Raw genomic sequence first — 21,262 nt, forward strand, 5'->3', positions numbered from 1 at the left:
TTTCTTAAAAGAAGGTATTTAATTTTATATTTGTCAGACTTCCAGAATAGCTGTCTTACATAAATCGGAATTTCTGGGAATTTTTCAGCATTTTCCCACATTTCATGAATATCCCATGTTTCAAATTACTCATGAGCAGAGTTTCTTTAAGATAAAACTTTTTAATCCATATTTTTCCAAATGTCTATCCACCCATCGTCACCACTATGATTTCTCTTCTTTATGTTTCTTTCCGTTATGTAGTGCTCCACGTTTTTAAACACTTGTAATTTGTATTTTTAAAGAATAAAATTTGGAAAAGCTTTCAGGCAGAAATTGGAATTTCTAAATTTTTTTTCATGATTTTTATCTTGAATGAAGAGGTGGAAGTACGAAATTTTTCCAATAAAATGCGTATTACATGTGTTTCAAAATGTGGATTGCTCTAACATTTAAGACATTCTGCGCAACAGAATGAATCCAGATAAAAAAAATTTACAGGTAAAAAAGTCACAGAAAAAAAGTCACAGAAAAAAAAGTCACTACTGGAAAACAAGAAACAGGAAAAAAGAAACAGGAAAAAAGAAAGAGGATGTTAGCACTGTTTTTGCGTCTTTCTTTGACAGAAAGGTTAACTGTTGAATTGTCACTTTTTTAAAGTTAATATGTCGATCAGTCTCTGTAAAGGAATATGCAGAACTGATGATAAATTAATGAGTTACAAACTCAGCACAACCAACGGTTTACACCTCCTCCTGTACCACGTTTGTTAAAAGATCAAGGTGAACTTCCTATTGACTATACTATGACTGTTGACCCTAATCCCAAGGAATTTTTATTTTATGATAACAAACCAAATGCAAACAATCACATTCTAGGGTTTGGTGCCAGTGATGGCCTCAGACTCTTTGCTGGTGCTGACACTCTATATATGGATGGCAACTTTGCTATGGCTCCAAATATTTTCAAACAGATATATGTCATCCATGTCCCTTTCGGTCAAACAGCTGTTACTTCAGGGTACGCTCCAAACAAGACTCATGCCACCCACAAAGAACTCTTTCAGGATATAGTTGATAAGTATGCAGACCTAAGCTATTCTATTAATCTGCAGACTGTGGTGACTGACTTTGAAGATGGTGTACCGAGAGCTGTTCTTGCAGTGTTTGGCCACAGTGTAGAGGGCAAAGGTTGTTTCTATCATCTTACACAATCCACTTGGCGTAAGATCCAGAAACTGGGTTTGATATCAATGCTGAGTTTTGTTTGTTTTGTTGGCATGATCGATGCTCTTGCTTTTTTGCCCCTGGAAGATGTTAATGAAGACAGGAGATTCCTCAAAACTGTGTCATTCCACAAGATCCACCTGCAGCCAAGGCTTTGCTCATGTACTTCGATTGTACTTATGTTTGTGGTTCCTTTCGACTGATTCAGCAGTCAGGTGCCTCCAAGAATGCTCACATTCCACCTATGTTTCTCCCTCACCCATGGAATGTGCATGATGCCACCATGAGCAACGACACCTGTACCAACATCCGCAAAGGGTGGAATAATAAATTCTTCAACCTCATTGGTTACTACCATCCTTCACTCTGGCTTGTGCCATTGAATGGTTTTAATGTGAAGAAGTGACAGCAAGCACCATTATCCAGCAGGATGCTGCTGGCAAACCCCTCAAAGAAGAGTTTGTCGACATTATGTGCAGCTACAAGAATGCTTTCGCAACTTGTGTGTTGCTCGACAGGAGGACCACAAGACTGTGGCAGATTTTCTTCATGGCATTGGCTGGAATATTGGTCTTAATCATCAGCATTAAAAATATTGAATATACAGGTAATGCCATGATATTATGTAAGCTGTTTTCAATCTGTACCTGTCATATATTGTCAATGAATTAAATATTTCTGTTTGATTATCTTACTATACTTAAGATATGATTTTTTTTCACATACATTTAATGCCATCATATATAAATATAATGGCATTGTGAATTTTTCCTGTGACTTTATTACTGGCCACCATAAATTAATTGTGACTTTTTTCCTGCGACTTTTTTTCCTAGCCAAAATTGTGACTTCTTTTTCTGTGGCTGTCTTTTCTGTGACTTTATTACCAGCAAGCATACAGAACAACCAAAGTTAGGTGAACAATCACAGTTGGCTGAGCCCCGTTTTTGCCAATCAATAAGAATTTGTTTCTTGTTTATGTTTGTTCCATCAAAGATTAATGTCTGGTTCAAAAGTCTTTATTTGTAAGACAGCAAGAAACAGATACAAAAAAGTAGCCAGTATTTCGTTTTTGAGCAGTAGATGGAACACCATTGATGGTAGGTTGTCATCTCTGCTTCAGCAGTTTATTGAAAATGCTACGCGTAGTGTATTTGCCCATTAAATTGCGTTTTGTGCAATATATTCAAGAATATTCACATCAATATCCTTAAAAACATTTCTCTTCAATTGTTCATACTTGATACAATTTTGTTTGAATTCCCTCCTCTCATGCACTACTTTTCTTCATGATAAATTATCTAAGGTGAGCATTGGGCCTCACAGAAGCAAAGTGGCTGTGTTCCTCTTGAGTGTTGGGCCTCACTGAGGCAAAGTTCCCTGAGCATTAGGCTTCATGGATCAATGACCGAGACTTTTGGCATTAGGTCATACTTGAGAAGAAGACCCATCAAGCCAAGCAAAATCACAGTTTCGGAAGATACTGGTGATACACAAATGGCACTTAAATGCACCCATTGCACTCTTGGAGTGGTTGGCATTAGGAAGGGCATCCAGCCATAGAAAACTATGCCAAATCAGACTGGAATTTGGTGCAGCCTTCCAGCTTGCCAGCCCCAGTCAAACCATCCAACCCAAGCCAGAATGGACAACAGACATTAAATGATGATGATGAGGTTTTCCCATCCATTTTCTAAGATATTAATCTCCTCCAGTGTATTCTTGATGCAGTCCTTATACCTTAATTTCCTGCACTGGTCTTTTACTCTGGTTAACTCACTGTCCAAAAATTACATAGGGGTCCAAACATCTTCCATCCTGACCACATAACCAATCCATGTAATCAGTGCTGAAGTACCAGAAACTCTATACTGAGAGACTGGCCATATTCAAGGGCTTCAACACCACCACCACCATCATCATCATCATCATCATCATCATCATTAACATCATTTAACATCTGTCTTCCATGCTGGCATGGGTTGGATAATTTGACAGGAGCTGAGGAACTGCCCAGGCTCCAATTGTCTGTTTTTGCATGGTCTCTACTGCTAGATGCCCTTCCTAAGGTCAACTGCTTTTATAGAGTGTACTGGGTACATTTATGCAGCACTGACACAGGTGCATTTACATGGCACCAGGACAGGTGCTTTTTGCATGGTACCAGCACCCATGAGCCTGTAAGATTAGGCACCCTCAGCTGGAGAGGGATACTGGAGACAGCCTGTATGCAAGGACAATCCCAATTTTACTTAGCTTAATGTGTCTTCTCAAACACAACAACCTGCCAGGTATCTCGGTTCCCTGTCATCCCCGTTGCGAGGCCCAACATCTGAAGATCACTTACATTTGCCATCAGAGACCCAGTATGCAGGGAAAACACTGCTGGTGAAATCGCTCCTGCTGTTTCTTATGTTTCTGATGAGTAACTCGGGTCTCACAGGCATAGAACAATAAAAACGCGACTTAAGCGTTGTAAACAGTCAGTTTTGTCCTAATTGAGCTTCCCTACTTGAATTTCTTGAATGCATCGCTAGTGTTCTCAATTCAGAAGATTTCATCGTCAAGAGTGTTTCTCATACTCTCAGAATTGCCTAAATACACACATTTATCCCCAACCTGAAATTTCTGTCCATTCCCTAAAATGTTAGACTAATAGTGGGCTTTGCCTGTTGCAGGTTGGTACATTACGGCCTTTCTTTTCAGGCTGATTGTTGACCCAACGCACAGCATGCTGTTGTTGTGAAAGAGTCCACACGATGCTGCATGTTGTTACTCTGAGAGAAAGCAATAGGATCACACTCACCAGCATGCAGCAATTTGATATCAGTGATTTCACCATCCGTTCGTGGCCGTTTGCCAGACTCGTCTGGCACCTGTGCGGGTGGCACGTAAAAAGCACCCACTACGCTCATGGAGTGGTTGGCATTAGGAAGGGCATCCAGCTGTAGAAACATTGCCAGATCAAACTGGGCCTGGTGCAGCCTTCTGGCTTCACAGACCCCAGTTGAACCGTCCAGCCCATGCTAGCATGGAAAGCGGACGCTAAACGATGATGATGATGAGGAGGAGGACATAAATACAATCATACAAACATACATAAATGTATACAAACATGCATACATACGTATGTGTGCATACATTACATACATACATACATACATGCACTAACATACATACAAAACCGCTGACATGGCCGATGACAGTTCCGCCTGATTGGTACTTGTGCCAGTGGAACATTACAAGCACATCCGAGCATGGTCGTTGCCAGGGCCACAGATTGGCTCCTGTGCTGGTGACACGTGAAAAGCACCATTCAAGCATGATCGTTGCCAGGGCCACAGATTGGCTCCCGTGCTGGTGACACGTGAAAAGCACCATTCAAGCATGATCGTTGCCAGCGTCACTTTACCAGTACATGTGTCAGTGGCACATGAAAAATGACATTCCGGTGTGGTCACTGCCAGTGCCACCAGACTGGCTCCCACGTAGGTAGCTCGTAAAAAAGCACCTTTTGAGCCTGGTTGTTGGCCCTCATGCTGGTGGCATGTAAAAAGCACCCACTAGACCCTCGGAGTGGTTGGCATTAGGAAGGGCATCCAGCTGTAGTGGTATTTTGTCAGTCTTTACGTTCTGAGTTCAATTTCCACCGAGGTCAACTTTACCTTTTATCCTTTCAGGGTCGATAAATTAAGTACCAGTTGTATACTGGGGTTGATCTAACTGACTGCCCCCCCCTTCACCCCAAAAATTTTGGTCCTTGTGCCTAGAGTAGAAAAGAATATCTTGTTCCTCTATTGGGGTAGTCCTTGTTCACCTTAGACATTCTCCACAATAAGCTAACTTCTATTATAACATTTCAAATGCTCTTTCTTCTCAGCCTCAGTGAGGGTCAGTGTGCCAGCATCACTTTTCTCCGACAAACTCTTGATGCACCCTTACTCACTGCTTTACAATCCTCATTTTGCATCTCTGATACTTTTGATGCAAAAAACCTTTTGCTTTCAAATTTCCTCCATGTTATGGAAACCAGAAACTTAGCTTCTTTTTTTTTGCCACTTAATATCGTTCTTTGCTGACCCCTTCCTTGGTGAGGAGGGGGATTATTGGACACCCCTTAGGATAGAAAATAAGACCCCTCAAAGGGTGGAGAAACTCATAAGTAGTCAACAGCCACCCACTCCATGGTGCATGCTCCTGTGATCCAGAGAGCTATGCTAGTGGGAGCAAGTCACCTGGCAGGTACAATAAGCCAGACAGGTCAAAGGGTAGCAGCTAGACAAAATCTTAATCCAGTTCTGTATTTAAGAGATGAGGAATTATGTACATTATTTACATTATTTACATTTGATGGATATTTGTCCTCATCTTGTTTGTTGTTAACACAACGTTTCGGCTGATATACCCTCCAGCCTTCATCAGGTGTCTTGGGGAAATTTCAAACCTGGGTTCTCATTCCTAAGGCATTTTTCAATGTTATTATTATTATTGTTATTATTTAGGTCACTACCTGGAATTGAACTCGGAATCTTGGGGTTAATAGCCCGCACTCTTAACCACTACGCCACGGGCATATGGCATAGTGATTAAGAGCGCGGGATACTAACCCCAAGATTCCGAGTTCAATTCCAGACAGTGACCTGAATAATAATAATAATAATAATAATAATAGTAACATTGAAAAATACCTTAGGAATGAGAACCCAGGTTTGAAATTTCCCCAAGATATCTGATGAAGGCCGGAGGGTATATCAGCCAAAACATTGTGTTAACAACAAACAAAATGAGAACAAATATCCGTCAAATGTAAATAATGTAAATAATGTAAATAATGTAAAATCTTAATCATCCAGAGGACTAAACCTGAAATGATCAAAATCAAAGCAGCGGGGTGTGACCGTTACACTGGCCTGCATCAACAGATTGCTTTTGTGGTTTTGCAACATGATGGCTTTAGTGGGCATCAACCAGTCTCAAGAGTAGACTGCTGTGGTCACATTTATATTGCCACACTATCAGACTACTTAAAACCTCCTTCTGGTCTTTCCAGACCTTTCTTTCACCTTTTATGATTCTACCTATGCTACTCTTGATCCAGTCACAGATCCTGTGATCCACATCTGGGTCTTTCAGAAATTTCAAGATGTCCTCTACATTAGCACACCGGGCAAAATGCTTAGCGGTATTTCGTCTGCCGTTACGTCTTGAGGTCAACTTTGCCTTTCATCCTTTCGGGGTTGATAAATAAAAGTACCAGTTTCACACTGGGGTCGATGTAATCGACTTGATCACTTTGTCTGTCCTTGTTTGTCTCCTGTGTTTAGCCCCTTGTGGGAAGTAAAGAAATATATATTATAGCTCCCTCCCTCTCTCTCTCTCTCCTCCACGTACCGTCTCTCCGGCATCTTTCATTTCCCATACTTCCTTCTCCAGATTATTTGTAGCCCTTACTCTGAAGCCACTGGTCTAGGTTCAGAGCTGACCCTTCTCCCAGCAAAACAGTCTCTACAACAGTCTGTCTTTTCCATTTCCAAGTGAATGTGAAGAAGTCGATCCGGCTTAGATGTTTACCTGATTGGTCAGTGGTCAGTGGTCAAGTGGTCAAGTGGCCGGATGGTTTCCGGAAGTTCATGCCTGCAAATAGTTTGGTCATTTGGTTGGTTCCTTGTTGTCACCATCAGTAGCAGCAGCAGCAGCAGCAGCAGCAATGCCACCAATGGTAGCGGCACTAACAGCAGAAGCAGCCGTATCAATTCTATGCCTGCCTTCCCCGTCCTTGCTTTGGATTAGACAGGTCTTCCTCTTGATGGCATCTTGCCATTTGTTGCATTCTCATCGTTTCATTTGTAAAGTTAAACTTCTTGAGATCAGCTTTCACTACTTCTACACGTCTCTCTTCCTTGGTTCTTTTCCTCTTCCCTTAGTTTCCGTCAGCTTGGAGAACCTGGCACTTCTTTATATATATATAGATATATATATATATATATATACACACACACACACACATATATATATACAAATGTGTGTGTGTATGTAGATGTGTATGTGTGTATCTGTATACATATATATATACATATATACGTGTGTATGTGTGTGCGCGCGTGTGTGTGTATCACTTTATATCAGCCAAACAATTCGATGTTGTCGTGCACCACTTGTCATAATCTGCTTTCAGTATTCACTCTACTTTGTTTCCAAGTCACCTCATTCCAGATATGTTTCCACAATGATATTCCTAGCATGAATCTTTTCGTGTCCAATATGTAAGGAAATATTCATATTTATATATACAGGGTGCGTAAGATATTTAAGGACAAATTTATGTTTATAAAAAAAAGAAAGATATATGACAGATAATAACTTTATTTATCAAAAATTGCTACGAGGATAAAAATAAACCTTCTTTTCTATAATGTTATTCAATAAAGCCACCTTCAGCTACAACTGCTTCCAAATGAGATCTAAATCATCTACAAGCTTGAATCAAATGGTCCTGGTTCATTTTGGACATTACTCTGACTATGGCACCTTTCAAGGAATCTTTGGTGTTATGGGTGTGTTCATTGACCTCTCAACAATGCTCCACATGTAATAGTCTAATGGATTGAGATCTGGGGAATTAAGAGGCCAAATGTTAGGGGTTACGTGATCATGAAAATTTTCAGCCATCCATTCTGTTACTAGAGCCATGTCTGATAGTGCAGAGTCTTACTGAAACACAGGTAGCTTTCCATTGTATACACTGTATATCCAGGGTTTAACAATTATTTCCAAGACCTCAATGTAGGTGGCAGAGTTAACTCTAAGGCCTTGTGGAAAAAAGTAAGGAGGCATCACATGTCCTTCACTGCTGACAACCCTTAAAACCATGACAGTTGCAGGAAATTCTGTATGCATAACACTTGCAACTTCAGAAGGATCTGCACATAAGCATCTGCCATTTCTTTTTGATCTTTGTCAAAGTTTTTCTTGTTTGAGAAAAACCAAATTAAATCTTCTTCTGCTGGATTTTTCAGTTTATTTAAGAGCCTTTTAGATCTGATGTAGTGATTTTCTTTTGCTTTTTCTGACCAATTGACCTTTCCTCATCATATAAGACTTATATCTGATGTCTTTGTGGCCAACATTTCTGACTGTTCCTTCTGACACATGGAGATCTTTTGCAATTGACCTCATAGACTTTCTGGGATTGTAATTAATGGTCTGCTGAGCTTGCTGGATAAATTCAGTTGTTCTGATGATTTCAGAGCATTTAGAATGTCTTTTATGCTTTGATACTGGTGATACGTTTCCATCTTCAGTCTCTAACTCCTTACAAGCTTTGTGTCTGTGTTTGTCCCCCCCCCCCGCCAACATTGCATGACAACCGATGCTGGTGTGTTACATCTCCGTAACTTTGTGGTTCGGCAAAAAGAGACCAATAGAATAAATACTAGGCTTACAAAGAATAAGTCCTGGGGTCAATTTCCTCGACTAAAAGTAGTGCTCCAGCATGGCCGCAGTCAAATTACTTTAACAAGTAATAGAGTAAAATAGAGTAAAGAGTATAAGATATATATATATATATATTGGATTAGCATGGAAAACGGACGCTAAACGATGATGATGATGATGATGATGATGATGATGATGATGATGATGTGGCATGCAAGAGAGACGTTTGCATTGGTATGGATGGAGAGGAGTGCTTGTGTGAAGAAGTGCCACTCCCAAACAGTTGAAGGAATCCGGGGTAAAGGTAGACCCAGGAAGACATGGGATGAGGTGGTGAAGCATGATAGAATAAGCACCATACTTACAAACAATAAGTCCAGGAGATATGCTGGACTCTGGAGATATGCTGTGACTGAGAAGACCCAGCAAATAAAGCGAGATCACAGCTGTAACCTACAGCAAGTGTCATATAACCAGTCAACACAAAAAGTACCCTTGGACCATAGGGTGACATGCCGTGCTTGAGAAGACCTATTAAGTCAAGTACATCAACATCAAAATGAAATCAAATCACAATCAAATGGAATTGTAGTTGTGGTCCCTGTTCCGGTGGCACGTAAAAAGCACCCACTACATTCTTGGAGTGGTTGGCATTAGGAAGGGCATCAAGCTGTAAAAACACTGCCAGATCAGACTGGAGCCTGGTGCAGCCTCCTGGCTTCCCAGACCCCAGTCAAACCATCCAACCCATGTCAGCATGGTAAACGAACATTAAACAATGATGATGATGACGATGATGATGATATATATATATATATATATACGCACACACACACATATGCATAGACATATAAATACATAATATATATATGAATAGGTGTGTGTGTGTATGTGTGTGCGCGTATGCATATGTGTATGTGTATGTGTTTGTTTCCTCAACAGTTGACACTACTATACGTATTCCCCCCCCCCCATACTGACATTTGATAAAATTGTAGCCAGTTTGCTGACATTTGTTGAAACCCTTCTGAATTAACAACCATTACACAATCTTAATTTCATTTTCTCTTCAGATCTTATGTTGACATAAAAAAAAATAATAATAATATTTAATTTCCACCATTACATCGAATACTTGATCTTATCCTGTGTTATTAATTTCAGCACTTGTGGATCTATAAATTGTAGGTGAAAATATGTTTTGCTACCAGCAACATCTCAATACAAACGTTTATACACACACACACACAGGTAGCTTGTTGAACATCGCCTTCTCCATCTGTGTATGTGTTTGTCCTGCTCACCTATCCTCAGATTCAGTCCAAGGTGGATCCAGGGTGAAATATTTTGGAACGAAATGAAGATAATTAGAAATAGGGACACGCTTGTTGATATCATGAAGAGTTAAACAACATTAATTTAGGGGTACAATAGATCAATGCAACCCACAACGTTGGGGACACATGTAAATTCATGCTTGGAATGGAATTGAAGGTGGTGAGCAGACAGAATGATTAGCATGCTGGACAAAATGCTTTGCAGCAATTCATCCCTCATCATCATCATCATCACCATCATCATCTTCATCATCATCATCTTCATCATCATCATCATCATCTTCATCATCACCATCATCATCTTCATCATCATCATCATCATCCTCATCCTCATCATCATCATCATCATCATCATCATCATCATCATCATCATCATCATCATCTTCATCATCATCATCATCATCATCATCATCATCATTTAACATCTATTGTCCATGCTGGCAGGTGTTAGACAGTTTCACTGGGGCTGGAAAGATGGAAGGCTGCGCCAGACTCCAGTCTAATTCAGTTTTCTATGAATAGATGCTCTTCCTAATGCCAACCACTCCAAGAGTGCTTTTATGTGCCACTGGCAAGGGTGCCATTTGCATGACACCAGTATCTTCCACGACTGTGATTTTGCTCAGCTTGATGGGTCTTCTTCTCTGTGAGGCCCAACGCTCAATAGGAACTCAGCCACTTTGCCTCCGTGAGATCCAATGCTCAATAGGAAGTCGGCCACTTTGCCTCCGTGAGGCCCAAGGCTTGATAGGAACTCAATCACTTTACTTTTATGAGGCCCAATGCTCAATAGAAACTTGGCCACTTTGCCTCCATGAGGCCCAATACTTGGAAGGTGCCCTTTACGTGCTACCGGCACAGGTGCCAGTTACGTCACACCAGCATTAGCCATAACTGTGATTTCACTTGGCATGACAGGCCTTCTGAGTTCCAATTCTGCCAAAATTGACTTCGCCTTTCATTCTTTCAGGATCCATAAAGTGAATACCAGTCGAGGTCAATGAAATCAACAAGTCCCAAAATTTCAGCTTTTTGCCTAATTTAGGAAGAATTATTGCAATGCAATTGATAAAGATTCACCTTCAATTACTTTTTCTAGCAATTTAGCTATTTCAGAATTTAAATTTTTTGACCCATTTCAATTTATACAGAACCTTGTCGAGAATGTCAGTAGGAGGATTTTTGACCTAGCTTTGAATAAAGATGCTTTTGACAGCAAGCCCCAATTACAACAAGGCCTGAGCAGCCAGTTGAAACCGGCTCTGGGTCTGTAGTACAAATGTCTTGTTTCCAAAAGTTCTGAATTAAAATCTTCCACCAAACTTTAGCCACAATTTATGTTCTTAACACTACCTTAATGATTATTAAGTTTATTTTTTTAAATTCTTTGTTATATTTAAAATAATTGAAAGAAACACTGAGCATCTCAACAGAAATACAGTAACGAAAAGGTGAAAGACTACAAGACACATTACTAAACCCCAACACCCACAAGATTGTGTGCTGCCACGAAACCCTCAGGTTTAACCTCACCTTGTGGGGCAAACTGGGGCAAACTAGATGTGTTGAGAAAGGACATTGAAGATGGTGAGAGGTTGTAGAGGGGTTTGGACTGGGTGAGTGGACAGGATAAAGGTGACTGTAGCAAATGATGGAGAGAAATATAGGGGAGGCTCAGAGGCAGGGGTTGCAGTGAATATATGAGGGTATTGAGGGTTGATAGCAGATAAACAAGGTGTTAATGATGGAGAGTAACACAAGAAAGAGAAGGCAGGTTATTGGTGGGAAAAGTAGGGTGGTGGCAGGGGGGGGATAGATAAGGCATATGGAAGTGGTTTGGGGGCTGGAGGAAGGTAACTGGGAAAACAGGGGGATGGAGTATGTGCCTGTTCTGCTCTCAGGTGATAAAGAAATAATGGGTGTTTTCATTTCATACATGCATACATAAATACATACATACATATGGTCATGTGATGTGTATGGATGAGGTCAGCTGTGTAAAGAAGTGCCAATCTCTACCTGTGGAAGAGGTAGACCCAGGAAGACATGGGACAAGGTGCTGAAGCATGATCTTCGAACCTTGGGCCTCACAGGAGTGATGACAAGTGACTGAGACCTTTGGTAGTTGTGGATGATACCAGTAAAAAGCACCTTTCGAGCTTTGTGCCTCACAGAGGCATTGTGGCCAATGCCAGTGTCACGGACCTGGCACCCCTGCTGGTGGCACATAAAAACACCTGTCAAGCATTCAGGTTTGACGTTTCGAGCGGAGCTCTTCGTCAGAAACATAGGAGAAAGAAACATCTCGAGATGGGAGGACAGAGGAAAAAAAAATACCAGGTAGTCTACACGAGGTCACATACTAAAATATATATATATATATATATATATATACCTACACACACGTGTGCGCACGCATGAACACACACACACACACACAGACTGGTGACTGTAATGCTGTGAAATATCAAAACAATTTCTCTGTTTCGCGTAGACTTCTCTCTCTAAAGTACATGAGCAGATATGGTTTTCGTTCCGTTTAAAGTGATTCATATAATTATTATTTCTCAAAATACATCGTGAAAACATTTTCAAACCAGAAATATAGAAAGGGCACAGTGAACTGAGAAGACTAACTATGGAGACTTACTGGAAACAAGAAGATATTCTGAGGCACATCGTGTGTGTGTGTGTGTGCGTGTGTGTGTGTGTGTGTGTGTGTGTGTGTGTGTGTGTTTGTGTTTGTGAACAGACATAGATATAGACAAATATTGTTGATGTCATTTTTACATGCTATTATTTATATCATTATCTGTTTTTAATTACATATGTATATATGCACACACCCATACACACACATACATACATACATACATGCATACATACATACATACATATATATATATATATATATATATATATAATATATATATATATATCATCATCATCATCATCATCATCGTTTAACGTCCGTTCTCCATGCTAGCATGGGTTGGACGGTTCGACCGGGGTTCTGGGAAGCCAGAAGGCTGCACCAGGCTCCAGTCTAATCTGGCAATGTTTCTACAGCTGGATGCCCTTCCTAACGCCAACCACTCCGTGAGTGTAGTGGGTGCTTTTTACGTGCCACCTGCACAGGTGCCAGGCGAGGCTGGCAACGGCCACGGTCAGATTGGTGTATTTTATGTGCCACCGGCACATATATATATATATATATATATATATATATATATATAGGTGCATGAGTGGCTGTGTGGTAAGTAGCTTGCTTATCAACCATATGGTAATGGATTCATTCCCACTACATGGTACCTTGGGCAAGTGTCCTCTACTATAGCCTCGGGCCGACCAGAGCCTTGTGAGTGGATTGATAGATGGAAATATATATATATATGAGTGTGTGTGTGTGTATATGTTTGTCCCCCCAACATCACTTGACAACCAATGCTGGTGTGTTTACGTCCCCGTAACTTAGTGGTTCAGCAAAAGAGGCCAACAGAGTAAGTATTAGGCTTACACAGAATAATTCAAGGGGTCGATTTGCTCGACTAAAGGTGGTGCTCCAGCATGGCCGCAGTCAAATAACTGAAACAAGTAAAAGATAAAAGATAAAAGAATATATATATATATATATATATATATATAATATTCTGTAATTATATACATAATTATAATCATGGGTCAGCTAAGTGCCTCACCACGTATTGAATTAGGAAAAGATGCTAATGTCTTTTCAACTACCATAAAAATCTCCGAGACAAAAACACACATTTTTTTATGTAGGTAAAAAGAAAAATGATGAGTTCACACGACTTCAGTTAATCAGAAACTTGTTTCAAACTTAAAGTAAATTATATTTACCTATTGTTCTCCTCAGTGTAATATTCCGAGTTATAAATTTGTGAGTGTTAGGATTAAATATGTACGCGATCAAGCGTCATCACATAACTAATATTCAACCATATATATATATATATATACCTTGACTGGCTTCTGTGCTGGTGGCACGTAAAAAGCACCAACCGATCGTGGTCATTACCAGCCTCCCCTGGCACATAAAAAGCACCCACTACCCTCATGGAGTGGTTGGCGTTAGGAAGGGCATCCAGCTGTAGAAATACTGCCAGATCGGACTGGAGCCTGGTGCAGCCTCCTGGCTTCCCAAACCCCAGTTGAACCATCCAACCCATGCTAGCATGGAAAACGGACTTTAAACAATGATGATGATGATAATATATATACACACAGTGTGTTCAAAAAGTTTCTCCGCAGTGAAAGAAGTGTTCACACGGCAGGAAAAAAGAAATTAAATTTTGTAAAGTCTAATATATTCTTTTGTAGTCTTATGCCATCTTATAAATATTTATTTTGCAATAAAATACTTACAGCGGAGAGACTTTTTGAACACCCTGTATATGTATATATAATTAAATTTAATTAGAGGATATGTAAACCTCATGATGGGATGGTTTCATCCAAGGAAATCCTGGTTCAATACCTCGTATTTTGGGGGAGTTAATTTCCTGAAAATAATAGGTGTAAATAAAAACATATAGTTTATATTCATTTAAAAGAAGAAAGAGAAAATGGAGATTAGGAAGTTAATAATTGTTTATCATTAACAGCAAATTAGTTATCTTTACCTACAGCCGTTTCAATTAATGCTCAATTTTTTACATACAACTAAACAAAATTGAATTATATTTATTTATATGTATATATATATATATATGTGTGTGTGTGTGTGTATGTCTGTATACATGTATATATATATAATTTAGATTAATATGTGCCTATTTATATACACATCTTCTGTATTCTTCTAAATTATTCTCCACTTACATAATTCTCTCCCCTCTTATGATTTTTTTTTTACATTCAACTAAGCAAAATACTTTCCTTTTTCTTGTACTTATGTGAATGTATGCATACACCCACACACAGACGTAATTAATTATGGATATATGAAGATATATTTTAAGCATGTATGTATGTGTACATATGAACATGTGTGTGTGTGTGTGTATATATATATATATGTATGTATATATACATATATATATATATATATATATATATATATATATATATATATATATATATATATATATATACTCAAAATAAGCAACAAGAATAACTCCAGTGATTTGGTACGATCGTTTCGCACTACATCATTTTATTAAATGTTGCAAGTATTACAACAGTTTTAAAATGCTGAGCACTCATCAGCCATTAATAGAGGTTTTCCATTAATACATAATTTTCATATCGAGTGGTAACATTATAGAGAATGTAGATATATAGACAAAGATGTGGATTTAAATTTTAAGAACATTTGAGGTGGTGGAGCTTATCAACTGACTGACTAAAATTCAATTGCTCCGAACCACTGTAAGGTTCTGAGAGGAAAGGACAAATATATATTATGTTAGGTCACTTTCGAGTGCTACTGGTAACATGTAACCCAGTACAACCTGTTGCATGGTCGGGTCATCGGCGACTAAACTGGCAACCCCACTAAGCTTGCTTGGGGAGGAGGGTGTTTATTGGACACCCTGCGGGATGAAAAACAAAACCTGTTAAAGGGTGGAGGAACTCTTGAGAGTCAACAGCCATCCAATAAATGTCTTAAGGCTGTATCATGCGCGGTGACATAGACATAATTGGAGTGAATACCCGATCGCATGGTTAAACCATTGGGAGTGAAGGACTCCTAGCCTTTGTTAGGACATCCTTCTAGGAGAAGGTAACTCAGGTAACTGGGATAACTCCGACATAAAACCTGCGGCTCAGTGGTTACCGATGATGTTGACTTGTTCTTCTTTTCGGATTATGGCTGCTGTTGCTTAGTGAGTGGGATTGACTCAGGGCACAGCCTTTCCTCACTTTAAAAAAAAATCTTCTTGCACAGGCAATGCACGATAACAACATTGATTTATATATATATATATGTATGTATGTTGAGATATATATGTATATGTGTATATGTGGGTGCATCTGCAGGCATGCATATATATGTGAATATGTGTATATATGTACAAATGCATGCATGTACCAGTGTGTGAGTGTGTTTATGCAAGTATGTGTGCATATATGTATATCTATGATTAGCTGTACGTACACATGCATGCGCATGCGCATCTATGTGTGTGAAGTTAAGTCCGTACGCACATTCAGACACCACAAGTTTACAACATCATTAAGAATAAATAAACTTCCCTTGAGACGCTGTGGTGTGAACAGAATAATTCAAAACTTCATTAACCAAAGGGCATTAATTGACTAATATGGATCTATATTAATTTCTTTTTTGGGAAGAGGGGTCAATGATGGATAAAGACAGAAGTAGGGGACAGTAAGAGGAAGTGGTAGATGTCAATGAAGTGTCACATGCAGAAGAAAGACCAAGAATGGTATCTAGAGGGAGAGAAGTGGTGATGGAAGGGGGTACTGAATATGACAGGTGTTAAGTCATCAATCATTAGTCAGGCCTTGAGATAGAAGGAGACAGAGTTATTGAGGGTGAATGGTGGAAGAGAGGTAAAGCACTGGAAGAAGAATGGTGTGGAACTGAATGGTGTGGACAGATCACATACGACCCTTCGTCATACAGACAGCCTGATGCAGTGAAAAGAATAGGGGTGAATAAAAAATAGGGGGTAAGTGATAGACAAAGTTATTCTACACATAATATTAGGTTATGAAGGTGGTGGTGGCGGTGGCGGCGGCGGCGGCGGTGGTGGTGATAGGGTCAATGAGAACTATGATGGTGACAAGGAAGATGATGGCAATGATGGTACAAACTCGTTTATTGAAATCTCATGTAGATTTCATTCTTAAAAATGCATTCATGGTGTATTTTAAGAAATAATTATATTAATCACTCTAAATATAGCAAAATTATATTTATTGATTCAATCAATAAATATAATTTATAGTATCAAGTCTATAAATTTGAGCAATTTGAATTTTATGAAGTTTAAAAGTTTTACAATCTGTTCACTACTGTGGTTATGTGTGTGTGTGAGAGAGAGAGAGTGTGCGTGTGTGTGGATAGATTCAAATTTGCTCTTATTCATTTCTTCCGGCTGACAAAGCCTTAGGCTGCACTTCTATGAGTGCAGTATGTTTGCAGAAGTACATTGTGTCCTGGGTGGTGATATTTTATCTCGTGAGTGCATTGTTGCTGTCTTGTCTCTGGTTGGCTTTGAACTGGCATTTTTAAGGTCATAGACATTTCCTCTGCAAACATCCCACTTTTGGTGTGTGTAAGTACAAGGCTAATGGTTTCCATAGAGTCAATGGTAACTGTAGGGCTAAGGACAGTTGTAGGGCTTTTAGCAATTTTAGGGTTATAGAGCTAATATTACTATGGGACTATAATGGCACTTTGAGGGTTAATGGTAGTTATATTGATAGCTATAGGGCTACTATTAGCTATGAGGGGTCATAGTAGCTATAGGGCTAATGGTAACTTTAGGGCTAATGGTAACTACAGGGCCAATGGCAACTACAAGGCTAATGTAACTGACACTCCATCAGTTACAATGATGTTCAGTACCAGTGGAACTGAAAAACAGAACAAGCTGCTCATGAAATTAACATGCAAGTGGCTGAGTACTCCACAGACATGTGTACCCTTAACATAGTTCTCAGTGAGATTCAGTGTGACACACAGACTGTGACAAGGCTGGCCCTTTGGAATTACAGGTGCAATTTATTTTTGCCAGCTGAATGGAGTGGAGCAACATGAAATAAAGTGTCTTGCTCAAGGACACAACACACAACCTAATATTGAACTTACAACCTTACAATCACGAATTGAACACTCCTAACCATTAAGCCATATGCCTTCACAAGGGCTAATGGTAACTATTGGGCTAATGACAGTATTAAGGCTAATAGTAGTAGTAGAACAAATGGTAACTATAGGGTTAATCATATTTATAGTGCTAATGATAGCTAGGGGGCTAATGGTAACTATTGGGTTAACAGTAGTTATAGGGCTAATGTGACCCACTACTCTAATTGTAGCTTTAGGGCTAATGGCAACAACTGGGCTAATTGTTGTTATAGGGTTTATGGTAACTATAGACAAGTGGTGGGTGAACAGTTGCACATCACAAGATCATGAACTTTGATATTTTTGTTCTGATAGATTGAGTTCATGAATTGATTGTATTTATATTTATTGATTGGTTATGGATAACATTAATAACAAATATTGATAAATTATGAAGGAAAAACATTATATTTATGACGTTGTGAAGTTATGATTGTGTACACATGCGTATGCGTCTGTGTGTGAGTGAATAAATGTGTGCAGCTCTATGCAGACATGTATGTGCATGTATTTAATGTTCTGTATCTGGTCATGGAGACACAGATACAAATCTACCAACATACTGGGAAGGCACATGGCCTAGTGGCAAAGGTGTTAGATTCACAATCATAAGGTTATCTGTTCAATTCCTGTGCAGGGTAGCACATTGTCTCCTTGTTCCGGTCTACTCAGCTCAAACTAAGGAGCAGCCAACAGATGGGGCAGCTCTTTTTGCATCGCACGGTCATACTCTTCTTTATCTTTTTGCATCAAAGGTAGAAGGACCAAAAGGGTGTCAAAGTCTGCTCCCAGTTACTCCACAGCATCCAAACACAATTTGTGAAAGCACTGAACATGCTGGCAGGACATTTGACAGTGATAGCTATCATTTATATACAAATATGATAAACAGATAGATAGATAGATAGATAGATAGATAGATAGATAGATAGATAGATAGATAGATAGATAGATAGATAGATAGATAGATAGATAGATAAAGGTATATGTGACCAGTCAATGGGGTTGGGGGTTACCCCCTAGAATGCTGCATAAAGGTAGATTAGTATGGAGCTTTCTGAAAGATACGTCTAGCTTTCACTATTAGAAGCAAAACTCTTATTTAAAGGTTGATTCTTTGGGACAAATCATATGTGATTGTTTAAAAAAAGGCTAGAATGACAATACTAAAATGTATTTGAAGCAATGAACAACAGTTGAAATATCTTAATGGATAGGTAAATAAGCATCCTTAGAGGGAAACAACGCATTGGTAGGTGAACAAAGGTATCAACAAATAGAAGAGAGGGAAGGGAACATCACCTTTCAGGTATGTCAGAATAGGTAAAGGTAAGCTTGCTAAAGTTTAATGCAGTTTAAATATGGAAATCAAGATTTTACTTATAGGCCTTAGGTTGACCTGAGTGTATAGTAAAAAAAATTGCTAAGATATTGCAAAGCAGGATCAAGTCAGGAAACATGATTTTTGAAAGAATTTTCTTGAGTATTCAGCCATGCTTGTACATATGATTGTACATTTAATACAAGTGGCATTCTGTTGGTTATGATGATAAGGGTGGAACAGTCTGCTCACAAAATTAATGTGCAAGTGGCTGAGCACTCCACAGACATGTGTACCCTTAATATAGTTCTCAGGGAGATTCAGTTTGACACAGAATGTGACAAAGCTGACCCTTTGAAATACAGGTACTACGTGTTTTTGCCAGCAGAGTGGACTGGAGCAACGTCAAATAAAGTATGTTCCATTGGATATTGAACTTATGACCTTACAATTGTGAGCTGAATACCCTAACCACTAAGCCACGTGCCTTCACTCTAATACAAAGTGTTTATACAATGAACCCCCACAACCTGTGACCTGGTCATTGATATTGCTGGTCAATCGTTTGAGCTGACCACAACAATAGATACAGTCAGATGGACTATCCATGACTGGGTCATGGATGGACTGGTATAGCCTCATAACACCTCACCAACAATTGTCTACAAACAGGTATAGACCAACGGAGTATCAATGGTGAACTCATTGATGTATGATCAGAGCATTTAATATATAATGGTTATATATAAGCATAGACAGGTGTGGCTGTGTGGTAAGAAGCTTGCTTCCCAACCACATGGTTCTGGATTCAGTCCCACTGTGTGGCACCTTGGGCAAGTGTCTACTACTATAGCCTCAGGCTGACCAAAGCCTTGTGAGTCGATTTGGTAGACAGAAACTGAAAGAAGCTTGTCATATATATATATATATATGTATATGTTTGTGTGTCTGTGTTTTTCCCCCCACCTTTGCTTGACAACCAATGTTGGTGTGTTTACGTCCCTGTAACTTACCAGTTTGGTAAAAGAGACCAATAGATTGAGTACTGGGCTTACAAAGAATAAGTTCTGGGAGTCGATTTGTTCAACTAAAGGCGGTGCTCCAGCATGGCCGCAGTCAAGTGGCTGAAACAAAACAGAAAAAGAAGAATATTTAATAATAACTTGTTACCAGTCCAAACATGCCTGAGGCATGTTCAAATCCATAAGGAAGTCTTTCGCTGTATTTTGTGATGGGGAAAATTTCCTGCTGTTGACAAATAAGCGTAAATAAACCGAGCCAGCTTAGAATGTCCCCTAACCAGACTGTTGGATGCATTTGATAATATCTAAATAGTTCAGGTGGTGAGCTGGTCAAATCGTTAGCACACCAGGAAAAATGCTTTGCAGCGTTTCAGCCATCTTTACATTTTGAGTTCAAATACCATCAAGGTCGACTTCGCATTTCATCCTTTCAGGGTCATTAAAATAAGTACCAGTTGAATATTGGGGTCAATGTAATCGTCTTAATCCTTTTCTCAAAATTGCTGGCCTTGTGCCAAAGTTTGAAACCAATAAAATCTAATAGGGGACTGGAGCAACACCAAATAAAATGTGCCACAAGGTATTACAATCGTGGGCTGAATACCCTAACCATTCAGCCATGTGCCTTCACCCTAATACAGTGTTTTTATAATGAACCTCACAGCCAGTGACCAGGTCATTGATATTGGTGGTCAATCAACTGAGCTGTCCACAACAACAGATACAGTCGGATGGACTATCCATGACTGAGTCACAGATGAATCAATATATAACTGTATATAACATAACACATATATAATGTAATATATAAATGTATAATATATAACAAGATTATATTTAATGATATCGGAAAGTATTACACTGTAAACAAGACATGACTCTAATTTCTTATTTCTTTATTGCCTACAAGGGGCTAAACACAGAGGGGACAAACAAGGACAGACAAAGGGATTAAGTCGATTACATCGACTCCAGTGCATAACTGGTACTTAATTTACTTAATATAAGGTGGCAAGCTGGCAGAAACGTTAGCACGCCGGGCGAAATGCTTAGCGGTATTTCGTCTGCGTTACGTTGTGAGTTCAAATTCCGCCGAGGTC

The 21,262-nt window shown here is 39.3% G+C and overlaps 2 protein-coding genes across 2 annotated transcripts in view; both read left to right on the forward strand.

The window, feature by feature from the left end:
• LOC115219434 (protocadherin-like protein) overlaps window positions 1–21,262 on the forward strand; it is a 106,991-nt gene that overhangs the window by 26,196 nt on the left and 59,533 nt on the right. The window lies entirely within an intron of this gene.
• On the forward strand, window positions 785–1,408 carry LOC115219431. Its single transcript, XM_029789595.1, has one exon. It carries the CDS (start codon window positions 785–787, stop codon window positions 1,406–1,408), a length of 624 nt encoding a protein of 207 aa, XP_029645455.1.

Source organism: Octopus sinensis, linkage group LG14, assembly GCF_006345805.1.
Source record: "Octopus sinensis linkage group LG14, ASM634580v1, whole genome shotgun sequence".
Classification (NCBI taxonomy): Eukaryota; Metazoa; Mollusca; class Cephalopoda; order Octopoda; family Octopodidae; genus Octopus; species Octopus sinensis.

What these genes read in the sequence shown, in the direction of transcription:
- LOC115219431 (XM_029789595.1), top strand. Translation starts at nt 785, where the DNA reads ATGACTGTTGACCCTAATCCCAAGGAATTTTTATTTTATGATAACAAA.